The sequence below is a fragment of the Pristis pectinata genome, chromosome 5, assembly GCF_009764475.1.
Source record: "Pristis pectinata isolate sPriPec2 chromosome 5, sPriPec2.1.pri, whole genome shotgun sequence".
NCBI lineage: Eukaryota > Metazoa > Chordata > Chondrichthyes > Rhinopristiformes > Pristidae > Pristis > Pristis pectinata.
The window spans coordinates 34,947,150-34,971,398 of NC_067409.1; the positions used below are offsets into that span (position 1 = coordinate 34,947,150).

At 42.9% G+C, this 24,249-nt stretch overlaps 1 protein-coding gene across 1 annotated transcript in view; it reads right to left on the minus strand.

The window, feature by feature from the left end:
* Positions 1–6,991: 6,991 nt before the first annotated feature.
* LOC127570528 (alpha-2,8-sialyltransferase 8F-like) overlaps positions 6,992–24,249 on the minus strand; it is a 50,555-nt gene continuing 33,297 nt past the window's right edge. Inside the window, exons 5-7 of the mRNA XM_052016181.1 lie at positions 21,748–21,860; positions 19,338–19,427; positions 6,992–7,481 (exon numbers count right to left, since the gene is read on the minus strand). Of these exons, the coding sequence (XP_051872141.1) occupies positions 6,992–7,481; positions 19,338–19,427; positions 21,748–21,860 (693 nt within the window). The remainder of the gene's footprint in view (positions 7,482–19,337; positions 19,428–21,747; positions 21,861–24,249) is intronic.

A 24,249-nucleotide genomic window follows, 5' to 3' on the forward strand; every position in this document is an offset into this window, starting at 1 on the left:
TATGAAGGAAAATGCACAGTTGATGTTTCGGGTCATGACCCTTCAGCTGGACTGGAAAGTCAGAGGGGAGATAGCCAGTATAAAGAAAAGGTGGAGGGGAAGGGGTGAAGCAATTAATAGGTGGATCCAGGTGAGGGGGGTGATAGGCAGATGGCAGAAACACCTGTCTGTTTCCCTCACTCTGTCCACAATGGCTCTCTGTCAGCTCTCTTTCCCCAGAGTGCTGATTCCCATACACACTTGAAAAATGTTAAAAATTGCTGTTCTATAACATCTGAAAAGAAATGAATTGAAAGTGTTAACTGGAAGAACATTGCAGTAGTCCAGAAAATCTGCCAGACCAGCACCAATACCCAAGCATGTCAGATTAATAGACTTTTACTGTTATCTGTATGGGGGAGGGAGGGAGGGGGGTGGGGAACGTTAGCCACAGGGCACTCCAGCACCCACTGCTCCACCTGGTGGAGCCTCATCATTTTTCTGCCTGTGCAGCAAATAATTTTAGGGTGAATGGTTCACTAAATGTGCTAAATGTAATGTTCTTTGCGTCACAGATGGTCCGTAGTGAATCCATTCACATCTCCAGCTGCACAACACAGTCAGTCAGTCAGGACCTACAGCTGGATACTTCCTGTACACTTGGCAGCAGGAACACACAGTACCCCCAATTTCCCATGATGTGTGGGAGGAACGCACCACAGGGCTGACTTCTCCTGCCATGGATTACCCTCGAGTTACTCTAAATTAAAGAGAGTACGTAACTACACTAGGGAACTGCCACGCACAATCTGAAGACCTAACTTTTGCCTAGAAAATGATATCAGTAAAGAAAGGCAAAAATACCAGAGCAAAAAAAAAGCTGCTGGAGGAATTCAACAGGTCAGGCAGCATCTGTGGTGGCAAGGGAATAGTTGACGTTTGGTGTCGAGGCCCTGCATCAGGACTGAGAGTGTAGGGGGAGATAGCTGGTGGAAAGAGGTGAGGGGGAGGGGTGAGGCAGGAGCTGGCAAGCGATAGGTGAATCCGGGTGAGGAGGGGATACTGCAGATGCTGTCTGAGCTGCTGTTTGTTTCCTTGCTCCAGATTCCAGCAGCTGCAGTCTCTTGTGTCTCCAAGGTATAAATACTCACCTGTTACTTTTTCTCAACCACCAACCCCCCCCCACTCTGAAATCTACTGCAGATTCTCTCTCCCTTTTTATTCACTCAAACAGCTCTAGCCCAGTCAGCTGAATGTTGACCTCAGCTGAAAAGATTATAATTACAAAGGGAGGTCCTCACTTTAGATACCTTGTTTTTAAACTTTTGAACAGCACAGAGGTAGCATAGAAGATGTTGGAATACTTGTATCTGGAAGTAACAAGAGCATACATAGGTGGATGGATGAAACAGAAGAAAGGGAGGGAGACCAGTTGTGCTATAAATGTGCAAGGAGGTGGTCTTGGTATTGGAAGAATATATGACATCAAAGATTGTAAACTATAATTTTTCAGCATCAGTCAATGAACAGGGAACAGAATGACTGACAACACTTATGGCAAGGGATGCGGGAGATTGTCTTCATCTTCCCGGTAACAGGCACGGTAGCATAGTGGTTAGCATAATGCTTTACAGCGCCAGCGACCCGGGTTCAAATCCGGCCATTGTCTGTAAGGAGTTTGTACATTCTCCCCGTGTCTGTGTGGGTTTCCTCCGGGTGCTCCGGTTTCCTCCCACATTCCAAAGACGTACGGGTTAGGAAGTTATGGGCGTGCTATGTTGGTGCCGGAAGCATGGCGACACTTGCGGGCTGCCCCCCAAAAAAATCACTACGCAAAATATGTATTTCACTGTGTGTTTCAATGTACATGTGACTAATAAAGATCTTACCTAATTAATTAAAGACAATTTGTTATTTTGTACTGAATGATCAACAAACCAAAGTCACAGTCCGGAATGAGAGAGGTGTTAAAGATAATAAGATAAGATATCTTTATTAGTCACATGTACATTGAAACACACAGTGAAATACATCTTTTGCAAAGAGTGTTCTGGGGGCAGTCCGCAAGTGTCGCCACGCTTCCGGCACCAACGTAGCATGCCCACAACTTCCTAGATTTAGGAGTAATCAGTGTACATTTAAATGATATTAGTTAATGGAGTGAAAAAGGAATCCAAAAAGGAAATGGTCAAGGGATAATTAAAAATTACTACATGATTGATTTTGTCAATACAATTTTACAAAAATGATAAATTATCTTTCATGAGGTTGTAACTAGTAGAGCAGATAGAGCCATTAAGCAGGTTTGCACAGCCCAAAAGCAGATCTGCAGTACCTAAACTCTCCTAACCAGTCATCAATCTTTGGCAATTTATTAATTCCAATGATGTTGTCCGGCACCTTATTAAATGCATTTAGAAAATTGAGACCTTTTTGCAGGGAGGGTCAGATTGATGTTCTGAATTGTGAACATGAAATTTCCAAATTTCCTGGGAGGTTCTAGCAGTTTTGCAGAGAAACCTGGGCATTGACGATGCATTAGGTTAGACTCTGCAGGTTTAGCTATTTACTGGGGAAATGCAGCTTTGAGGAAAATAGGTAAACATTAGGTAATTTCCGTTGTATTTGCATTAATTGAGATAATTTAATTGGCAGATACATTCAGCGTTTCAAAGATCTGCTCTCCCCTCCTCCCCACACCTATCACTATCTCTTACCTGCACCTACCTATCACCATCTTGTGCCCATCCTGCCTCCCCTCTTTTGTCCACCTATCACTGCTCTGCTTTTCCCTCCTATATAGTGGGCTTTTTTCCTATCCTCAGTCCTGAAGAAGGGTCCTGACCTGAAACGTTGACCGCCTGCTTTTCTCCACGGACTCTGTCTGGCCTGCTGAGTTCCTCCAGTATCACAGTGTTTTTCATCTAGATTCCAGCATCTGCGGTCTCTTTCAAAGCATTTCTCAGGGTGGGATTTGTATTTCAGCAGGAAGGATCTACACACAATCCGGTGCCTCGCTGTTCAGTAAGGGGCTTTGGGGACCAAACTGCCACTACAGCTGTGTGTGGGTAAGGGAGCAGGTGGTTTGTTACTCACTGAGGGAGGCTGAAGGAAAACATCCCATGGAGCAGATGTGTTTTCACCATTGTTTGTTGTGCACCATTTATCCAAGTCTGCTAGTTTCATCTGTTACAACAGTTGCTACACTTTAAAAGTATCTGCTGAAAAGTGAAGTGGGATGTCCTGAAAAGTAATAGGAGAAAAGAATGCTGGGCTGGTTATTGGTAAACTTTGTCCCCATATCACAGAGATCCTTTTGGCAAGCAAGGGATCCAACGTTGCCCTCCAGTGGAGGACAGGGGAACTGCAGTATGGAGTGTAGAAGAGGAGAGTTGGAGCGCGTGTCCACAGATCCCTGATGATAGGCAAATGTAGATGATATATGGGATAATTGTCTTTATTGAAAAGCAATGGGGAGGTTATGATTGAACTGTATATAATATTAGTTAGGCCAGAGTTGGAGGTCTGTGTACTGTTCCAGCCACAAAGGATGCAGAGATCAGAAGAACAATAAATGAGCATCTTTTAAATCATCAATCTTTGAAAATTACTGTTCTTTACACTTTATTAGTAAACACCAAAATGCTTTTAAGAACCTGAGTATAGTCGTATGAACATTTATTACTTTAACCCAATTTTATCCAGTAAATGGCAGGACCCTTTGGAGCACTTATGTATGGAGGGAACTTAGGGTGCAAGTCCATAGCTCCCTGAAAGTGGCAACATGTGTGGATAGGGTGATAAAGCAGGCATACAGCATACTTGCCTTTACCGATCAGGGCAATGAGTATAAAAGTTGGGAAGTCATGTTGCCGCTGTATAAAACTTTGGTTAGGCCACATTTGGAGTATTGTGCGCAGTTCTGGTCACCACATTATAAGGAAGGACGTAGAGGCTTTGGAGAGGGTGCAGAAGAAGTTCATAAGGACGTTGCTTGGACTAGAAAGTAGTAGCTATATAGAGAGGTTGGACAAACGTGTATTGTTTTCTCTGGAGTATCGGAGGCTGACGGGCGACCTGATAGAAATATACAAAATTATGAGAGGTACAGGTAGAATAGATAGAGTCTTATTCCCATGGCGGAAGTGTCAAATACAAGACGGTATAGACTGAAGGTGAGAGGGTGAATGTGTGAAGTAGATCTGCAAGGCAAGTTTTTTTTTTACAGAGAGTGCTCCTTACCTGGAATATGCTGGCTGGAGAGGTGGTAGAAGCAGATATGAAAGCAATATCGAGATAACAAGAGGCATTTAGGCAGGACATGAACAGGCAGGGATTGGAGGGATATAGACCTTGTGCAGGCAGATGGGATTAGTTTTAGTTGGCCTCATGATCATCACAGACATTGTGGACTGAAGGGCCTGTTTCTGTGCTTAAAGTCCATAACATGGTCCAGATCCATATTCCGTTCATAAGACAAAAGGAAGAATGAAGTTTCCTTTGCAGATGAGGCCAAAATGGATGTTGCACCTGTGCCTATTCTCTGCTGAAACTATTGGAAAGCAGGACAGCAAATTGTGATATGGATATTTGGACTTTGCTGCAAGATATAGATAGGATGAGTGAGTCGTTGGAAACTTAGCAGATGGAGTTCAATGTAGGAAAGTGTGAGGTCATGCATTTCAGTAGAAGGAATCTGGACAAACTATTTTCTAAATTGAAATATATTGGAGATGAGCAAATATATTACAGGGAGATTAATCTACCAGCCAAATGACTTTATTAATCCTGACTCTATTCTCTTTACCATCATTACCTTCCTTATCAGATTCCAGCACTTGTTGGCTTTGTGTTCCTGCTTATCACCCTCCAGCAGCTGTCTCCACCTTCACCCTCCTCTGCCTCCTCCTGCCTCCATCTTCCTCCTTTTGTCTACCTCCTTCTATCATCCATTTGCTTCTGTCTCCCAACTCCACCGCTCCCCCTCCCCTACCTGGTTTGATCTGCCTGTCATCCTTCATCACCTCCCCTCCCCCTCAGTCCATCAATCACTTCTAGCCCCTGTCTCACCACTCCCCCTCCCCTCTTTATACTGGCCATCTCCCCTCTCCACGCTTAGTCCTGATGCTGGGATTTGACCCAAAACATCGACCATTCGATTCCTCCCACAGATGCTGCTCAACCCACTGAGCTTCTCCAGCAGATGGTTTTATTGCTCCAGATTGCAGCATCTGCAGTCTCTCGTGTCTTTACTTTTCCTTATCCCTCCCTCCCCCAACCTCCCTGTAACTTAAAACTAACTTGTTTTCTTTATTTCCAAGTTTCTCCACATGCTGCCTGTGTACTCATGGTCCCCAGGGTTAGAGGGCTCCAATGGTTTACAACCCTCTGAGTTAAGAAGTTTCTCCTTCCTTCCACTCTAAGTTGCCGACGTCTTATCTTAGTTCTAGATTCCCCAGCCTGTGGAAACAGATGCTCAGCATCAACCTTGTCAGTCCTTTTTATAAAGGTGTACATCCTAATTAAATCACCTCCAAACCTTCAGAAACCTTATGGGTTTAGATTAATTTTCCTGAATCAGTCAAATAGTCTGATTGTACCATGTGTTCCCTCACTATACTCATCCTGAAAGAAACTCCATCATGTCCTGTAAAATCTAGTGTGGGAGCTGCTTCCACACTTTTGGGGACTTCAATTTTGGGGAAAGAAAGAGTTCTTGACTATTTCACTGATTCAGAGAAGAATGTCACAAGGGCCATGGGTTCCCTTGGACCAGATATGACAGGAAGTTCAAACAAGGCCAAAATTAAATTATTTTTAATGGTGAGAAGTTAGTGAATGCTGATCTGCACAGGGATCTTTTTTAATAATGACAGGAGGCCATTTAGCTCATTGGGCCCATACTAGCCCTCAGAAGACTAATTCTACCAGGCCCATTCTCCTTCCTTATTTCCCTCTAGTCCTGTAACTTTCTCACATGCCCAGAAAGACGAGGAGAGAGAGAAGGAGCGGGGAGAATGAGAGAGGGCTGGGGGAGAGTGATAGAGAGTGGGTGGGTGAGGGATAAGGGGGTCTGGAGGAAGTGAGGGGAGAAAGGGAGGAGTGTCTCTAATCCTTTCCCTCCCTTTTGTCTCTTTCCCTCCAGCTCTCTTACCTTCACTTACTACCACCTCTTCCCTTTGGCCCTCTCTCACCACATTTGTTTCCTCCCTTCAGCCCATCCTGGTTTTGCTCATCACATCTACCCATCAATCTGCCTCTCTCCCACCCCAACTCTTCCTCTCCCCCTTCCCCACACTTCCACCGTTCTCTCCTAAGCCCGCTACCCCCTCATCCCATCTCCTCCCCAACCCTTTCCACCCATCCCTCTCTTCTACGCTCAGACCTTTCCTACCACATCCTTCCCTGCTTCCCAACATCCCTCAATCCCACCCCAATCCCTCTCCCTAAACCCTGTCCCTCTATCCCCACAGACAACGTTTTCTTTCACAGGGTACTCCTATGGCTCTTCTGATAAAGAGACAGCAGGTGTCCGAGCTACTTTCTACAGTTCTGGCCATTGATGGTGCAGTTCCCACCCATTGAGGCCGCCGAAAGATTCAGGGGTCAATACTGGAGGGCGGGGAGTGGGTTAATTCAGGAGTGTGAGAGTGGGACTGGACTGAGTCTGACATTAGAAAGCTCTAGTGACTGGGTCTGATGCCAGGGATGGTGGAGTAAGGACCAGCACCAACATATGAATGGGCAGGAAGTTCAACATCCAAGGAAGCGTGGTGTGCTCATTGTGGCCACTACTCACGTCTGCTCACTGGGTATATTCAAGCAAGAGATCAAAGATTTTTGGATGTTAAGAGAATCATGACATATTGGATTACTACAAGAAAGTGGAGATTGGGCATCAGGGTTGAATGGCTTTGTCCTGCTTTTATTTCTTATGTTTATATCACTCACAGTTTGGGAAGACCAACCAACGTACACACCAGTGTGTGAGTTGTATCCGTTTTATGTTCTCTTAAAGAAAAATTCCTGGAGAATTCCTAGATTTCTCACATTGTTCAGCTTGCACTTTCACAATCCCTTTCACGTGAAGCAGCAGCAGTTTGTAAAATTCATTAGCAAATGAGTGAACTTTCTTTGGCAAGATGTTATCATAGTAATGATGGAAGAACTGATTTCCGTGCATGTCTTTGGAGAAGGGCCAGAACCCATATAACTGAACTTCATCGCACATCTCCAATGCTGCACTTAATATTAGGAAACCACTAGAAAGACGATTCTCGTTTATACCATTATCTATCCAGAACTGAGAAACAGATTTCATGTACGATAGATTTAAAAATATTGCCTGTTGTTTTGCTCCGAAGTCTTGCAGGGTGAAGGAAACTTTGAATGAATTTGAAGTATCGTACGAATAAGAAAATGCAGGCAGCAGGATCAATGCATTTTCATAGACGGATACATGGTCCATAAATGGCTTTCGCCTTGAATTCAGATTTTGATATCTGTAAGATAAATAATCTTATTTATACGAATTCTATCAGCCTTCCACAGTAACTTCAACTGTCAGCAGAACCTGAAGGAATTGCAGAGGCGGGTTGGGGCTAACTACATTGGGTGTTCTCAATACAGGCCACGGTATAGGTTGATAATGCTAGCTGGTTCACCCACAGCTTCAGAACGGGATTCAAACTTGGCAAAAATAATATTGGAATCTACTAATTTGTGTGACTTCTTGTTACTGGACTAGTGAATTCAGGAATCTGGACTAATGATTCCAAGATGTTAGCTAGGATCCCCACATCAGCCTAACTTAAATTTAGTTAATTAACATGCATACAAAGTTAACACTGGTATTTGAAAATAATAAAAAAAAACTGTAGATGTTGGAAATCTGAAACAAAAACAGAAAGCATTGCAAATATTCAGTAGACGAGGCAGTATCTGTGGAGAGAGGAACAGCTTTCTCACTTTTCCAGTTCTGATCGAGGGTCTTCGACCTGAAATGTTAATACTGTTTCTCCTCCACAGACGGGGCCTGGCCTGTTGAGTGTTTCTTACAATTTCTGTTTTGATTATTAGCTAATGTCAGTAGGCTGGTATTGATAAATCCATCTGCTTTACTAATGCCCGTTAGGGAAAGATATCTACCTTCCTCACCCAAAATGATTTCAAACCCACAGCAATGTAGCACATTCCCAGCTGCTCTAACTCCTCTTTGAAGTGATCTTCTGCCCTTGACAATATCAGAAAGAGTTACCACCACACAGCTCTGTGGAGACAAAGTTCCATCCTCATAGCAAAGATATACTTTGTCAGAATGTGTGGCACTATCATCGTCCGCAGCAGCAGAATTGTATCTTTACCAAAATCAGAAGCTTCTTTAAATCCCATTCAATTTTGCTTACATTTTCCCAGTTTTTCCCCATTCCAATGTCTCTTTGTAATTTAATATTTCCAATGATTCCTATCTTCAAGACATCAGCAAACTTGGATACATTCCATAATCATTTGTAAATACAGTATTTATGGCCCCAACACAGGTCCTTGCAGGATACCACTGTCAACTTGAGTACTTATTCATTTCCTTACCCTCTGTCTCCTGCCGCTCAGCCAACTTCCTAGCTAGGTGAATGAGCACCAACTTTAGCTAATGATCTATTGTGAGGGATTTCATTGAGTGCCCTCTGGAAGACCATGGACATTCCCCTGCCTGTTACTCTAGCCACGCCTCATCAGACATGAATGACCCTTTAACATATATCAAAGATCAACTGAAAACTATCATCGTGGGCAGTCCTTAATTTGTCCTCTAACAGACATTGAATAAACGGATGTAAAATACCGTTTTTCCTCTTCCACATTTTACAAATGGTAATTTTCCAATCTAAAGGAATGGCTCCTGAGTTAAGAGAATAATAATTAGAGCATCTGTAATTTTCTTAGCTACCTCCTTTAAAACATAAAATACAGTACATGAACAGGCCCTTCAGCCCACAGCGTCTGTGCTGACCATGATGCCAGTTGAAACTTTTCCCACCTGCATGCACATGGTCTGTATTCCTTCATTCCCTACGTATTCATGTGCCTGTCCAAATGCCTCTTAAACATTTCTATTACTTGGAATGGCATCTGTCTGATCCCAGCATTTGTCACTGCATGAATAACAAAATTGTTATTTTGTTCTGCTAATCCCTATCACCGATTTAACATTAGTTTCCTTCAAAAGTTAAGGATGCCATTCTCTTTCCTTACTGTAAATACTGGAACAAAGTAATCATACGCCATGGAAGTCATTTCCACAATAATCTTACCATTCACTACTTTTTCAGGTGACCCACATTGATCCAAGTAACCCTCTTTTTCCTAACGTAATTATAATGACATTTGTTGACACTTTTTATTCATAGTTTCCTTTTTGTAGGACCCATTATTTGTTATATCACTTTATGCTGTTATTTGTATTTTCATAGATTCATAGGGTTAAACAGCATGGAAACAGGCCCTTTGACCCAACTCATCCATTCAAACAAACATGTCTGTCTAAGCTAGACCAATTTGCCTGCATTTGGCCCATATTCCTCTAAACCTTTCCTATCCATGTAACTGCCCACATGTTTTTTTTAAGTTGTAATTGTATCTGCCTCTATCACCTCCTCTGGCAGCCCATTCCATATACCCACCACCTACTGTGTGAAAAACTTGCCCCTCAGGTCCCCTTTAAACCTTCCCCCTCTTCCCTTAAACCTAGAGTATGTCCTCTAGTTTTACACTCCCTTACACTAGGAAAAAGACTGTGACTGTGAAAAAGAGCTTATCTACGCCATTCGTAATTTTATACATTTCTATAAGGTCACCCCTCAGCTTCCTTTGCTCTGGGGAAAACAGTCTCAGCCTTTCCAATCTCTCTTTATAGCTCAAGTCCTCCAGTCCAGGTAATATCCATGTGAACTTTCTTTTGCACCTTCTCTAGCTTTAATCACATCTTTCTTATAGTGTGGAAACCAGAACTACACACAGTACTACAAGCACAATCTAACCAACGTTTTGTACAGCTGTATTTCTTCTAGAATCTATGCTAGTTTCACATTTTGTAGTTTTTTTTAAAACTGCTTTCGTCATTCACCTCGTTAGACAGTTATTTTGTTTTTGCTGTTGAGCTTTTGCCTCCAAGGGGTATAAAATGGTCCTGCAACATTATAACCTCGAAAGTTGGACACTCCCTTTCAGTTCTATGCAACTGAAAATTATTTTCCTCCAATATGGAATACAATTGGGAGCATTTCTGGAACAGATTGGGACACATGGGAAATGTTGCCATGTAAGTTCCACTAGCAGCAAATCATCGTTGTGCACCAGTCATTATGTTGGTGTGAAACTTACACAGAATGATGTAATTCCCCATGCAACAATATGTTTAAAGCATTCCCAGGTAAATTAGTGCACATCGTAACAAGGAGTGACTAACTAGTCACTCTCAGAATAAACCTCAAAACTACTCTGGGTTAGATCCCATTGATTAAGTCTCTTATGTATCTGCTTGTCTTTGGGATCCCCCTCTTTTCCAATGACCCCTTCCCATTCATCAATCTCCAAGTTCCCTGCTTGACCCAAGTCTTAAACTCCAACCTTTTCCCGACGCACCTTCACACCACTGCGCCCACGCGTGCGCGCACACACACACACGCGCGCACGCACACACACACACACACACACACACACACACACACACACACACACACACACACACACACACACACACACACACACACACACACACACACACACACACACACACACCGGACCCCGCATCACCAAAGCCTAGTCCCTGACTTCTTCCCCTAAATGGTCCATGCCCAATCCCCAATAAAGTGCCAATCTCCAGCAGCCACTGCCAGCAACCTCCCCACCACAGGCTCCTAATGTCCAGCCAGTAACAACCATCCATCAACATGCACCCGACCTTCCTGAGTTCTGACCCCATTGCCAGGCACAGCATGCAATGATATGTTAACTCGGTCAATTTGTAGGAATGGTCAATCATCCCGTTGCCTCCACAGATGCTGCTTGACCTGCTGAGTTCCACCAGCAGTTTGTCTAGACTTCCGGACATAGTTTCAAAATAAAGGATGGCCTCTTTAAGATTGCATAAACTGTAAGTGCAAAAACAAGCTATTTGGTCCAATCAGTTCATGCTGGTATTTATGCTCTACTCAAGCCTCACATCATCTTTCTTCACCTAAATCCATCAGCATCACCCTCTATTTCCCTCCTCATCTAGAACACAGAACAGTGCAGCTCAGGAACAGGCCCTTTGGCCCACAGTGTCTATGCCAACATTTAAGCATGGTATCAATTTAAACAAATCCCAACTGCCTGCATATGGTCTTTATCCCTCCATTCCCTGCCTGTTCATGTGCCTGTCTAAATGCCTCTTAATCACTGCTATTGTATCTGCTTCTATCACCTCCCCCAGCAGCATGTTCCACTGTCTGTGCAAAATAAAAACTTGCCTCTTTTAAACATTCCCCCACTCACCTTAAATCTATGGCCTCTAGTATTTGACATTTCCACCCTGAGAAAAAGTCTCTGCCAATCAACCCTATCTATGCCACTCAGAATTTAGATACTGGTTGCATCTCAGCCTCCGATGCTCCAGAGGAAACAGTACAAGATTGTCCATCCTCTTCTTATGGCTAATACTCTCTAATCCAAGCAACATCCTGGTGAACCTCTTCTGCACCCTCTCCAAAGCCTTCCTGTAATGCGGTGACCAGAACTACACACAATACTCCAAATGTAGCTTAACCAAAGTTTTATACAACTGCAATGGGATTTCTCAACGTTTATATTCAATGCCCCAAGTATGCTGCACACCCTTATTACTACCCTATGTACTTGTGCTGCCACTTGCAGGGAGGTATGCGCTTTTACCCCAAGATCCCTCTGTACATCAATGCTCCCACAGTTCCTGTCATTTTCGAGACTAATAGAGAGGGGGTAAGTTATTAGTTTATTTGTTGAACTCAGCGGTATTCAGCAAGATGCATCTAGGGTTGGTCTTATGTTTGGAGTGTCAGATGTGGGGACCCTGGGAGACTACCAGACTCCCCGATAACTACATCTGCGCAAAGTGCACCGAGATGCGGCTCCTCAAGGAACGGATTGAGAGTCTGGAGCTGCAGCTCGATGACCTTCGGTTGGTTAGGGAGAGCGAGCAGGAAACAGATAGGAGTTATAAAGATTTTGTAGACAGCACCTCTGTGGCGGTCCCCCTCAAAAACCGATATCTCATTTTAGATTCGGTTGGAGAGGATGACCTGATAGAGGAAGACCTCAGCAACTGGGACCTTGGCACCGTGCCTGGAACTGTGGTCCAGCGGAGGAAGCGAAATGCAGTGGTTATTGGGGATTCTATAGTAAGAGGTACGGATAGCAGATTCTGCAATAGCGACAATGAGTCTCGGATGGTGTGTTGCCTCCCTGGTGCCAGGGTATGGGATATGACGGACCGGGTCCAGAATATTCTGAGGGGAGAGGGTGAGCAGCCAGAAGTCTTGGTACATGTAGGTACCAATGACATAGGTAGAAAAAGAGAAGAGGTCCTGAAGGAGGAATACAAGGCATTGGGGAGAAGGTTGAGAAGTAGGACCTCAAGGGTAGTAATCTCTTATTACTACCTTAAATTTACTAAAAATTACTACCTGTGCCACGTGTCAATGATAGGAAGAATAGAAAGCTCTGGCAGATGAATGCGTGGCTGAGTGACTGGTGCAGGGGGCAGGGCTTCAGATTTTTGGATAATTGGGAGCTTTTTTGGGGGAGGCATGACCTATTCGCTAAGGATGGGTTGCACCTAAACTCCAGAGGTTCCAATATCTTGGCGGGAATGTTTGATTTAGTTGTAGGGGAGGGTTTAAACTGATCTGGCAGGGGGATGGAAACCAGGATGTTAGGTTACAAGATGCTAAGGTAAAGGAGGGAGTTTATAGAAACAAGTCCAATGAGGATGGCAAGAAGGACAGGCAGGTGAGAAGTCAGGATAATTTGCCGAATAATAGAAGTACAACAAGTCAGGATGTTAGGATACAGAATATTAGGATAGGGGATGAGGTATATAGGAACATGTCTAAGGAGGTATGTAGTGAAGATGGTAAGAAGGATAGACAGGTGGAAAGCCGGGATAATCTGCTGAACGATAGAAGTACAACAAAATTAATAGCAGATACCGGACTAAACGTACTATATTTAAATGCACGTAGCATTAGGAATAAAGTAGATGACGTAGTGGCACAACTACAGGTTAATAAATACGACATTGTGGCAATCATCGAGTCATGGCTTTATGATGGATGCGATTGGGAACTGAATGTCCAAGGGTACACAGTGTATAGAAAGGATAGGCGGGTAGGCAGAGGGGGAGGTGTGGCCATGATGGTTAGTAGTGATATAAAATCGATAGAAAGGAAGGATATTGGGTCAGAGGAGGTGGAATCCTTGTGGGTGGAGCTAAGGAATAGCAAGGGTAAAAGGACAATAGTAGCAGTCATATATAGGCCCCCTAATAGCAGTCAGCAAGTGGACGATAAGTTGCAGTTTGAGATAGAAAAAGCATGCCAGAGTGACAATGTGAAGATAATTATGGGGGATTTTAACATGAAGGTGGACTGGGAAATCCAGAATGGCGGTAGTACTCAGGAGAGGGAGTTTGTGGAATATCTAAGGGACGTTTTCTAGAGCAACTTGTTGAAGAGCCCACCAGGGGATCGGCTGTTTTGGATTGGGTGCTGTGTAATGAACCGGAGGTGATTAGGGAATTAAAGGTAAAGGAACCACTGGGAACCAGTGATCACAATATGATTGAGTTCAGTTTCAAGTTTGAGAAGGAGAAACTGATAACTGGTGTATTGATATTTCAGTGGAACAAAGGAAATTACAATGGTATGAGAGAAGAGTTGACCCTAATTGATTGGAAGAGTAAGCTGGCTGGAGGGATGGCAGAGGAGAAATGGAAGGAATTTCTACAGGAAATAAGGAAATTGCAGGATAGATATATTCCAAGAAAAAAGAAGGTTTTTAATGGAAAAAAGGCACAAATGTGAATAACGAGAGAGGTGAAGGCTAAAATAAAAGCAAAAGGGGCGGCGTACAAAGAAGCAAAAATTAGTGGGAAAACAGAAGACTGGGAAGCTTTTAAAAACCTGCAGAGAGAAACTAAGAAGGTCATTAGGAAAGAAAAGATGAATTATGAAAGGAAGTTGGCGGATAACATTCGAAAGGATACTAAGAGTTTTTTTAAATACATAAGGTGTAAAAGAGAGACACGGGTTGATATAGGACCAATTGATAACGGTGCAGGAGCTATTATAATGGATGATAGAGAGATGGCAGAGGAATTGAATGAATATTTTGCATCGGTCTTCACCGTGGAGGGCATCAGCAATGTGCCAGTTAGTCAGGAGTCTCACGAAATGGAATTGAGTTCAGTTAAGATTACTAGGGAGAAGGTGCTAGGAAAACTAAATGGGCTAAAGACTGATAAGTCTCCCGGACTGGATGAGGTGCATCCCCGGGTTCTGAAGGAGGTGGCTTTAGAGATAGTGGAGGCATTGGCGATAATTTTCCAGAAATTGATAGATTCCGGCGTGGTTCCGGAGGACTGGAGGGTCGCAAATGTAGTTCCGTTGTATAAGAAAGGTGGGAGGCAGCATAAAGGAAATTACAGACCTATTAGTCTGACATCAGTGGTGGGAAAGTTATTGGAATCTATCCTCAAAGACGGGGTTACGGAATACCTAGAGGCGCAAGGCAAGATAGGTCCTAGCCAACATGGTTTTGTGAAGGGAAGATCCTGCCTGACCAACCTATTGGAGTTTTTTGAAGAAATCACAGGTAAGGTGGATAAGGGAGAGGCAGTAGATGTTGTGTATTTAGACTTTCAAAAGGCCTTTGATAAGGTGCCTCACAAGAGACTGATTAATAAGATGAGAGGTCATGGAATTACGGGTAGGATAACAGAATGGGTGGAGCATTGGCTGGTTGACAGGAAGCAAAGAGTGGAAATAAAAGGATCTCATTCTGGTTGGTTACCGGTTACTAGTGGTGTGCTGCAGGGGTCGGTGTTGGGACCACTCCTTTTTACCTTGTACATTAACGATTTGGATGATGGAATAAATGGTTTCGTGGCTAAATTTGCGGATGACACCAAGATAGGGGGAGGAGTAGGGAGTATTGAAGAGATAGGAAGGTTGCAGAGGGACCTAGACAGTTTAGGAGAATGGGCAAGGAAATGACAGATGAGATTCAATGTAGGGAAATGTGCAGTTGTACACTTTGGAAGCAGAAATAAGCGGGCAGATTATTATCTAGGAGGAGAGAAAATCCAAAGCACGGAAGTACAAAGGGACTTGGGGGTACTCGTGCAGGATACCTTAAAGGGTAACCACCAGGTCGGATCGGTGGTAAAGAAAGCAAATGCTATGTTGGCATTCATTTCGAGAGGTATAGTGTATAAAAGTAAGGAAGTGTTGATGAGGTTCTACGGGGCACTAGTGAGGCCTCATTTGGAACATTGTGTGCAGTTTTGGGCCCCACATCTTAGGAAGGATGTGTTGATGTTGGAGAGGGTTCAGAGGAGATTTACGAGGATGATTCCAGGAATGAAAGGGCTTACGTATGATGAGCGTTTGTCGGCTCTTGGACTGTACTCACTGGAGTACAGAAGAATGAGAGGGGACCTCATAGCGACATTTAAAATATTGATAGGAAAGGACAGAGTAAATGTGGCTAGGCTGTTTCCCTTGGTGGGTGAGTCCAGGACCAGAGGGCACAATCTTAGAATTAGAGGGTACAGTTTCAAAACAGAGATGAGGAAAAATTTCTTTAGCCAGAGGGTGGTGAATTTGTGGAACTCCTTGCCACGTACAGCAGTGGAGGCCAGATCAGTGGGGGCGTTCAAGGAGGAGATAGATAGATATCTAAATAGTCAGGATATCAAGGGATATGGGGATAAGGCCGGAAATTGGGATTAGATAGTTTTTTTTCTTCTTCTTCCCCAATTCCCCATTTCTCATTTCTATTTCCCTTTCCTTGGAGCAGACTCGATGGGCCGAATGGCCTGCTTCTGCTCCCTTATCTTGTGATCTTGTGATTTACTGTATACCTTCCTCTTAACATTTGACCTCCCAAATTTTCCCCTTATATTTGACCTCCCAAGGTTCAACACTTCACATTTGTCTGAATTAAACTCCATTTGCCATTTCTCTGTCCATATTTCCAACTGATCTATGTCCTGCAGTATCCTTTGACAACCTTCTTCACTACCCACAACTCCAAATTTTGTAGCATGTGCAGACTTACTAATCAGCCCAACTACACTTTTATGCAATATATACATTAACAATATTTAAAAGGTACTGCACAGGTAAAAGGATGTGGCCAACTGTGGGCATATGAAACTAGCTTCGAAGGGAATCTTGGTCGGCATGGACCGGTTAGGCTGAAGGGCCTGTTTCCATGCTGAATGACTCAATCACAAGCAATAGACATCCCAGCAATGATCTCTGTGGAACACCACTGGTCACAGACCTCCAGTCAGAATAACACCCCTCCACGACTAAACTCTGTCTTCTGTAGCCAAGCTACTTTTAATCTAATCTACTAATTCTCCATGGATCTCATGTACCTCAATCTTCTGCATAGGCCTACCATGAAGGACCTTGTCAAATGTTTTATTGGAGTCTATGTAGACAGCATCCACTGCCCTACCCTCATCAATCATCTATGTCATCTCCTCAAAAAAAACAAGTCTATAAGGCATGACCTCCCCACCCTCCCCAATAAACCCATACTGATATCCCCAGTAATTCCATGCTTTTCCAGATATGTGTAAATCCTATCCCTATGAATGTTCTCCAATAATTTCCCTACCATTAATGTAAGGCTCACTGACATATAACTTCCTGGTTTGCCCCCCATTGCTCTTCTTAAACAACCATTGGCTATTGTCCATTCCTCTGGGACCTCATCAGCACCAGCACTCTCTTGCCTCTCTCCATAACCTGGGGTTAATCCTGTCCACCTTAACACACTTACCTTTCTCCCTAAATACACTTATCCATTCTCGCTTAATACTATTCATTCCAGTCGCTCTCTGTGATAGGGAAGTTCTGAACTCTAGGTAAAGAAGCTTCATCTAAATTCTCGACTGAAATTACTGATGACCGCTACTGATGGCCTTTGATTATGTTCTTCCCCACAACTGGAAACATCTTCTCTGCATCCACTTCATTAAATTCATATATTCCCCATAGATTCCCATAGATTCGTAGGGTTAAACAGCATGGAAACAGGCCCTTTGACCCAACTCATCCATTCAAACAAACATGTCTGTCTAAGCTAGACCAATTTGCCTGCATTTGGCCCATATTCCTCTAAACCTTTCCCATCCATGTGACTGTCCACATCTTTTTTTTAAATGTTGTAATTGTACCTGCCTCTATCACCTCCTCTGGCAGCCCATTCCATATACCCACCACCTACTGTGTGAAAAACTTGCCCCTCAGGTCCCCTTTAAACCTTCCCCCTCTTCCCTTAAACCTAGAGTATGTCCTCTAGTTTTACACTCCCTTACCCTAGGAAAAAGACTGTGACTGTGAAAAAGAGCTTACCTACACCAGTCGTAATTTTATACATTTCTATAACGTCACCCCTCAGCTTCCTTTGCTCTGGGGAAAACAGTCTCAGCCTTTCCAGTCTCTCTTTATAGCTCGAGCCCTCCAGTCCAGGTAATATCCATGTGAACTTTCTTTTGCACCTTCTCTAGCTTTAATCACATCTTTCTTATAGTGTGGAAACCAGAACTACACACAGTACTACAAGCACAATCTAACCAACGTTTTGTACAGCTGTATTTCTTCTAGAATCTATGCTAGTTTCACATTTTGTAGTTTTTTTTTAAAACTGCTTTCGCCATTCACCTTGTTAGACAGTTATTTTGTTTTTGCTGTTGAGCTTTTGCCTCCAAGGGGTATAAAATGGTCCTGCAACATTACAACCTCGAAAGTTGGACACTCCCTTTCAGTTCTATGCAACTGAAAATTATTTTCCTCCAATATGGAATACAATTGGGAGCATTTCTGGAACAGATTGGGACACATGGGAAATGTTGCCATGTAAGTTCCACTAGCAGCAAATCATCGTTGTGCACCAGTCATTATGTTGGTGTGAAACTTACACAGAATGATGTAATTCCCCATGCAACAATATGTTTAAAGCATTCCCAGGTAAATTAGTGCACATCATAACAAGGAGTGACTCTAACTAGTCACTCTCAGAATAAACCTCAAAACTACTCTGGGTTAGATCCCATTGAATAAGTCTCATTACGTATCTGCTTGTCTTTGGGCTCCCCCTCTTTTCCAATGACCCCTTCCCATTCATCAATCCCCAAATTCCCTGCTTGACCCAAGTCTTAAACTCCAACCTTTTCCCGACGCATCTTCACACCACTGCGCCCACACACGCACGCACACACGCACGCACACACACACGCACGCACGCACGCACACACACACACACACACACACACACTCACACACACACACCGGACCCCGCATCACCAAAGCCTAGTCCCTGACTTCTTCCCCTAAATGGTCCATGCCCAATCCCCAATAAAGTGCCAACCTCCAGCAGCCACCTCCAGCAACCTCCCCACCACAGGCTCCTAATGTCCAGCCAGCAACAACCATCCATCAACATGCACCAGACCTCTCTGAGTTCCCAGTATGCAATCCTGGTGGACTGAAGTAAACCATTTTGCACTAGCTTCTGTTACCTGCTAATAATGATGATTAAACAACTGGGTATCCTGAAACCCACTTAAGATTGATCCTTTGCTCAAAGAGATTATTAATTTAGGGAGAGTTTGGTGGTGAGAAGATTAAGTTCATAAATTCCAGTTGCATTCCTCTGTCTCTTTGTAAAATCCTTCCACCACTTTCAATGTGGCAGAAATCCGCAACAGCAATATGGCCTGGTCTACCCTATCGATGTTGACTTACTCTTAAAGACAGGAAACCTGATGCATAGCAGCCTGGCAATGAGGTAAAACTCAACTAAACAGATCAGGATCAGAGGGGTGCTCAAACAATGGGTGGAAGTTCTTGTACTCAAATCTAAAAGAGGAAAATCCCAGAAGGTAAAGGGTGAAAGAAAATTGATAAAATTGTTGAAAATGCATTGTTGAAAAATACATCACCTGCTTCTTTTCACAAACCATTTTTTCTCATTCAATATTTTTAATAGCTCCTTTCTCTATATATCTACTTTTAGTTTAATTTTAAATATGTATAAATAATCACCTCTGTCTAAGAATACTTGGGTTTAATGTCACCATATCTGTTTTAGTTCCCACGTCATCCTTATAATCCATGATTGGTGGAATATTGCATCTGCAAATAAATTTATAGAAAAATTATTTTTTCAACTAATAGAACGTGATAAAAACATAATCACTACTGTACTGATGAGTACTAATGAAAGGCACTAAATGAATAAAACAAAACATAACTTTTTATCAGCCTAAAAGCTGGTCATTTACAATTTGTGATGTCATTTCCTGCAGAGCTATAATTCCACATTATATAAATTCCTGTTTGTTCTTGTTTATTTTTTTCAATATCACAGGTTTATTCTCTCAACTATACAATCCCTACCAAAGACATGTCTCCTTATGATCTAAATTTAAGAAATTAATTTGTCAACACTTTTAATTTCCTCTTTCACATATGCTGGAGCACATCTTAGTGTAAAAATTGCATTGTTTCACCAGTACATCTTGCACATGGTGAGTGTGCATCAGATCATAGCTGCTTTGTAAAGCATCTGTGGCCCTGTCAGTGATGCAAACTACAATGCTTCATATTGCAATTATGCTGTTACTCTGCTTGGAATACATTTACGATATTGTGAGCCAGTTTCTGGTCTATAAAATATGCTATTTACTTTGTTAACTGCAAAGCAACAATACCTATTTAACAAGGTGTATCATTGGAGCAGAGAATCACAATGTGCGAGGGTACAGAAGAGATTCACTAGGATAGTAGGCTGGGTTTGTTTTCCTTGGTATGGAGGAGAATGAGGGGAGATCTGAATGAAGAGCAGAGATGGGATAGACAGTCAGAAATTAATCCCCAGGGCAGAGGTGGATAAAACTAGAGGGTATAAGTTTAAGGTAAGAGCTAAGAAGTTAAGAGGGGAATTGAGCAAGAACTTTTTTCACCTAGAAGATGGTTGGAATCTGGAACATACTGCCTGAAAAGATGATGATGCCCTCACAGCATTTAAGAAGTATCTAGGTGAGTACTATGCTAGGGCATAGAAAGCTGCAAGCCAAGTGATGAAAATGGGATTAGTACAGAATGGTACTTGATGAGAGGCATGAACATGGTGGGTAGATCAACCTGTCACTAGGCCTATGACTTTTTACTTAATGTACTATTTACTTCATGGGATTTGTTAACAATCATTTAGTTCGAATGGAATGGATTATCCATGTAGCTTTAACCTTGAGATAGCTATTGGCTATCATTTAGGAATGGCTTTTTAGGACTTTTGTCCTACTTTGAGGACATAAGTATTTCATATTTCCCGTGCAGAATTAGAAGCAATGGATAGATTGCCAGACCTGTCTCCTGAAACACCTAGATCCATTAGATTTAGCAGCAACATATCACTATATCAAATTCTCATTGACATAACCACAATTGCGGCATTGATATTACCAATGCCAAATTTTTCTTTGCTATATTTCTATGGTTTTTCAGTACATTAGTCCCTTTAACCTCGCCCCAATAAGTTTTCTATCCAGTGCTTAGCTGGTCAGAGGGCAACTGCTTATTCATTTCTACCTATTTATTAGAGATGCTCAGTACAAGAATACATTTGAACCTGGTGTCTTTTCCGCTTTAAAGTTTAGGAACTCGGCTCTGCCTATAACTAGCAATCATCCTTTGATACGTAAGTTGTTCCCTGGAATGAGAACCTTCAAGGGATTCATCACATTCTCCTTTTAATTGCAAGTCCCACTCTGGAGACTTTAATACAAAAATTCCAGTTGATGCTCTAGTACAGAACTGAGCAAGAGGTACAATCTTTTGGATAAACTGTTAAGTGCTCTTTCAGGTAAACATAACAAATAATGACTCTTTAAACTACTGCCGTTCCCAATGGCTCGTGTGAGCCATTGAGATCTAGGTGATCCCGTTCGACCTTTTTTTTGAAGATTCCAAGTCAAAATTTATCCCTCAAACAAAACAAGTGGTGGAAAAAAAACAAATTGCTAGTGGAGCTCAGCGGGTCAGGCAGCATCTGTGGAGGGAAATGGACAGTTGACGCTTCAGGTGGAGACCTTTCATCTGGACCCTTCACCTTTGCTCCAGATTCTAGCAGCTTCAGTCACAAGTAGTACCATCTGGGGGAAAGTTGATGGAAATTTGGGGAGAACAAAATATGATGAGTGTAAGTGGGTGGTTGATGGTCAGCATGGACTTGTTGGGGCAAAGGGCCTGCATCCATGCTGTTTGACTCTGACTCTGCCAAACCAGATTATGAAAGATTTATCACATAACAGTTTATGGGAGTGTATAGACACCAGATTGGCTCCAACATTTCCTCCATTATGAGTGACTACAGTCCAGAAATATTTCTTTGGCTGTGAACAGCTTTGAGACACATTGGAAGTATTTCTTTTTTCATTCTTTCTCTTCTTACCTGAATACAAAGTCAGCCTCATTTATTTCTGCTCCACAGCTGCTGTTTGTTAGAACTCCTGCATTTCCAACAACTGAGCAACGTTTAAGTGTGTGATATTTAAAAGGATCTGTCTGAACAAAATAAACATTATTCAATTAGAAAATTAACTAACTTTCAGACTTTTTACTTATCAGAGCCCAACACTGGTAGCCCTTTGTGTTCCTGCTTATCTCCCTCCAGCAACTGTCTTCAATCATCACACTGCCCTCCCCCCACCTTGCTCCTCCTCTCTATCTGCCTCCATCTGTCATTAATCTGCGATTATCTCCCAACGCCACACCTACTCCCCTCCCATACTTGGCACTACCTGCTTGCCATCTTACAACCCTCCTCAGTCCACCAATCCCAGAATCCTTTCTCACCAGTCCTCTTCTCCTCTTTATATGAGCCATCTTGCCTCTCCATTCTCAGTCCTGATGCAGGGTTTCAACCCAAAATGTTGACAATTCCTTTCCTGCCACAGGTGCTGCTTGACCTGCTGAGTTCCTCCAGTGTATTATTTGTTGCTCTAGAATCCAGAGGCTGCACCTTACCCAGACGGAAGATGAGGTGGTGTTCTTCAGGCTTGCACTGGGCCTCATTGGTAACAATGTAGGAGACCACAGGCAAATCAGAATGGGAATAGGATGGAATTTGGAATTTTCAGACCCAGAGTGCAGTTGGAACCTGGAATGCACTGCTTGGTGAGTGGTGGAGAGATGCACTCTTCCAACATTTGAAACTTATCTAGACAACACTTGAATGGGATATTGATCATGTGAAGGTGGATGTGTCGTTTAAATTGGCATCATGGCCAGCAGATGTATCGTGGGCTGAAGGGCCTGGCCCTGTGCTGTACTGTTCTATGTTCATGAATCGCCAAAGCATAGAAGGCTGTGAATCAAGGGATGGTAAATAGGATTAGTAATGGATGGAGACTTGCTGGCTGGCACAGACATGATGGGCCGAGGGACCTGTTTCTGTACTGCTTAACTGTATGGTTTCAGGAAGAATGTGAAGGATCTGGAGAGAGTACAGAAGGGAATTGCAAGAATGGTTCCAGAATTGGATGTCAGTTACAAGATTGGATTAGAGAAACCTAAGCAATGAAGGGGGAGAGAAGATTTTATAATGGTGTACAAGATGGGTGCAAGTAGCATAAGCTAGGATAAATGGGGGGAACATATTTCCATTTGCTGTAAATGTGAGGACTCAGAACACAGATTTAAAAAAGGACAAGAGAAGCATGAGGGAAGGGATTCCAAAAACAACATTTTTATGCTGAGATTGGTTGTGATCTGGAGCTCATTTCCTGTAAGAATGATGGAAACAGAGTTGATCAGTGCTTTCAAAAGATAATTGGAAAAGCACTTGGAAATAACTCACAGGGTAAGAGTGGGAAAAGGGACTAAATAGATTTAAGAAAACAGAAAATGTTGGAAACATTAGGGGGCCGGGCAGAATCTGTGGAAAGTGAAACGGTTGATGTTTTAGGTTGAAAACCCTTTGTCAGAACTGGGAGAGAGAACTTAATTAGTTTTACATTCCAGAGAGGGTGGGGAAAGGACGAATCTATTGAAATTAAAAATCTCATCGATCAGCTTAATATGCACTAATCAAGAATTATTGTTTTGTAGTTTTAAGTAAAGAGATGTTTGACGTGGGGAGGCAACAAAGCCAATATTCATTTTTGAGGCAAAAATTGATAACAGGATGAAGAATTCACTCCTTTACCTCACAGGTTTTAAGATATCTTTATTAGTCACATGTACAATGAAACACACAGTGAAATGTATCTTTTGTGTAGCGTGTTCTGGGGTGGGGAGGGAAGCCCACAAGTGTCACCACACTTCTGGTGCCAACATAGCATGCCCACAACTTCCTAACCCATACATCTTTGGAATGTGAGAGGAAACCAGAGCACCCGGAAGAAACCCACGAAAAAATGGGGATATTTGCAGTTCATCAGAGTTGTATGTGTAAGAAACATCTTCAGACCTTAACATGGTAATATCAAAGGTCACAGAGTCACAGAGCATGGAAGCAGGCCCTTCAGCCAGTCAGATCCATGCCGATCAATGGGCACCCATCAGCATTAACCAAATCTTCCAGAACTTGGCCCGTACCCTTCAATGCCTCGGTGATTCCAGGTACTCACCATTCTCTGAGTGAAAACAGTCCCCCTTAGATCCCTCCCAAATTTATGTCCTCTGGTTTCATTCCCCTCTGATAAGGGGAGAAGATTCATGTAGTCTACTCTATCTATACCCCTCATAATTTTGTATACTTCAATCATGTTCCCTCTTAACCTCCTGCACTCCAAGGAAAACAGACATGGCCTCTCCAGTATCTCCTCAAAACTGAAACGCTCCATCCCAGGCAACATCCTGGTGAGCCTCCTCTGCGCCTTCTCCAGCACGTGCACATCTTTCCTGTAGTGTGGTGACTAGAACTGCATGCAGTACTCCAGCTGAGATCCGA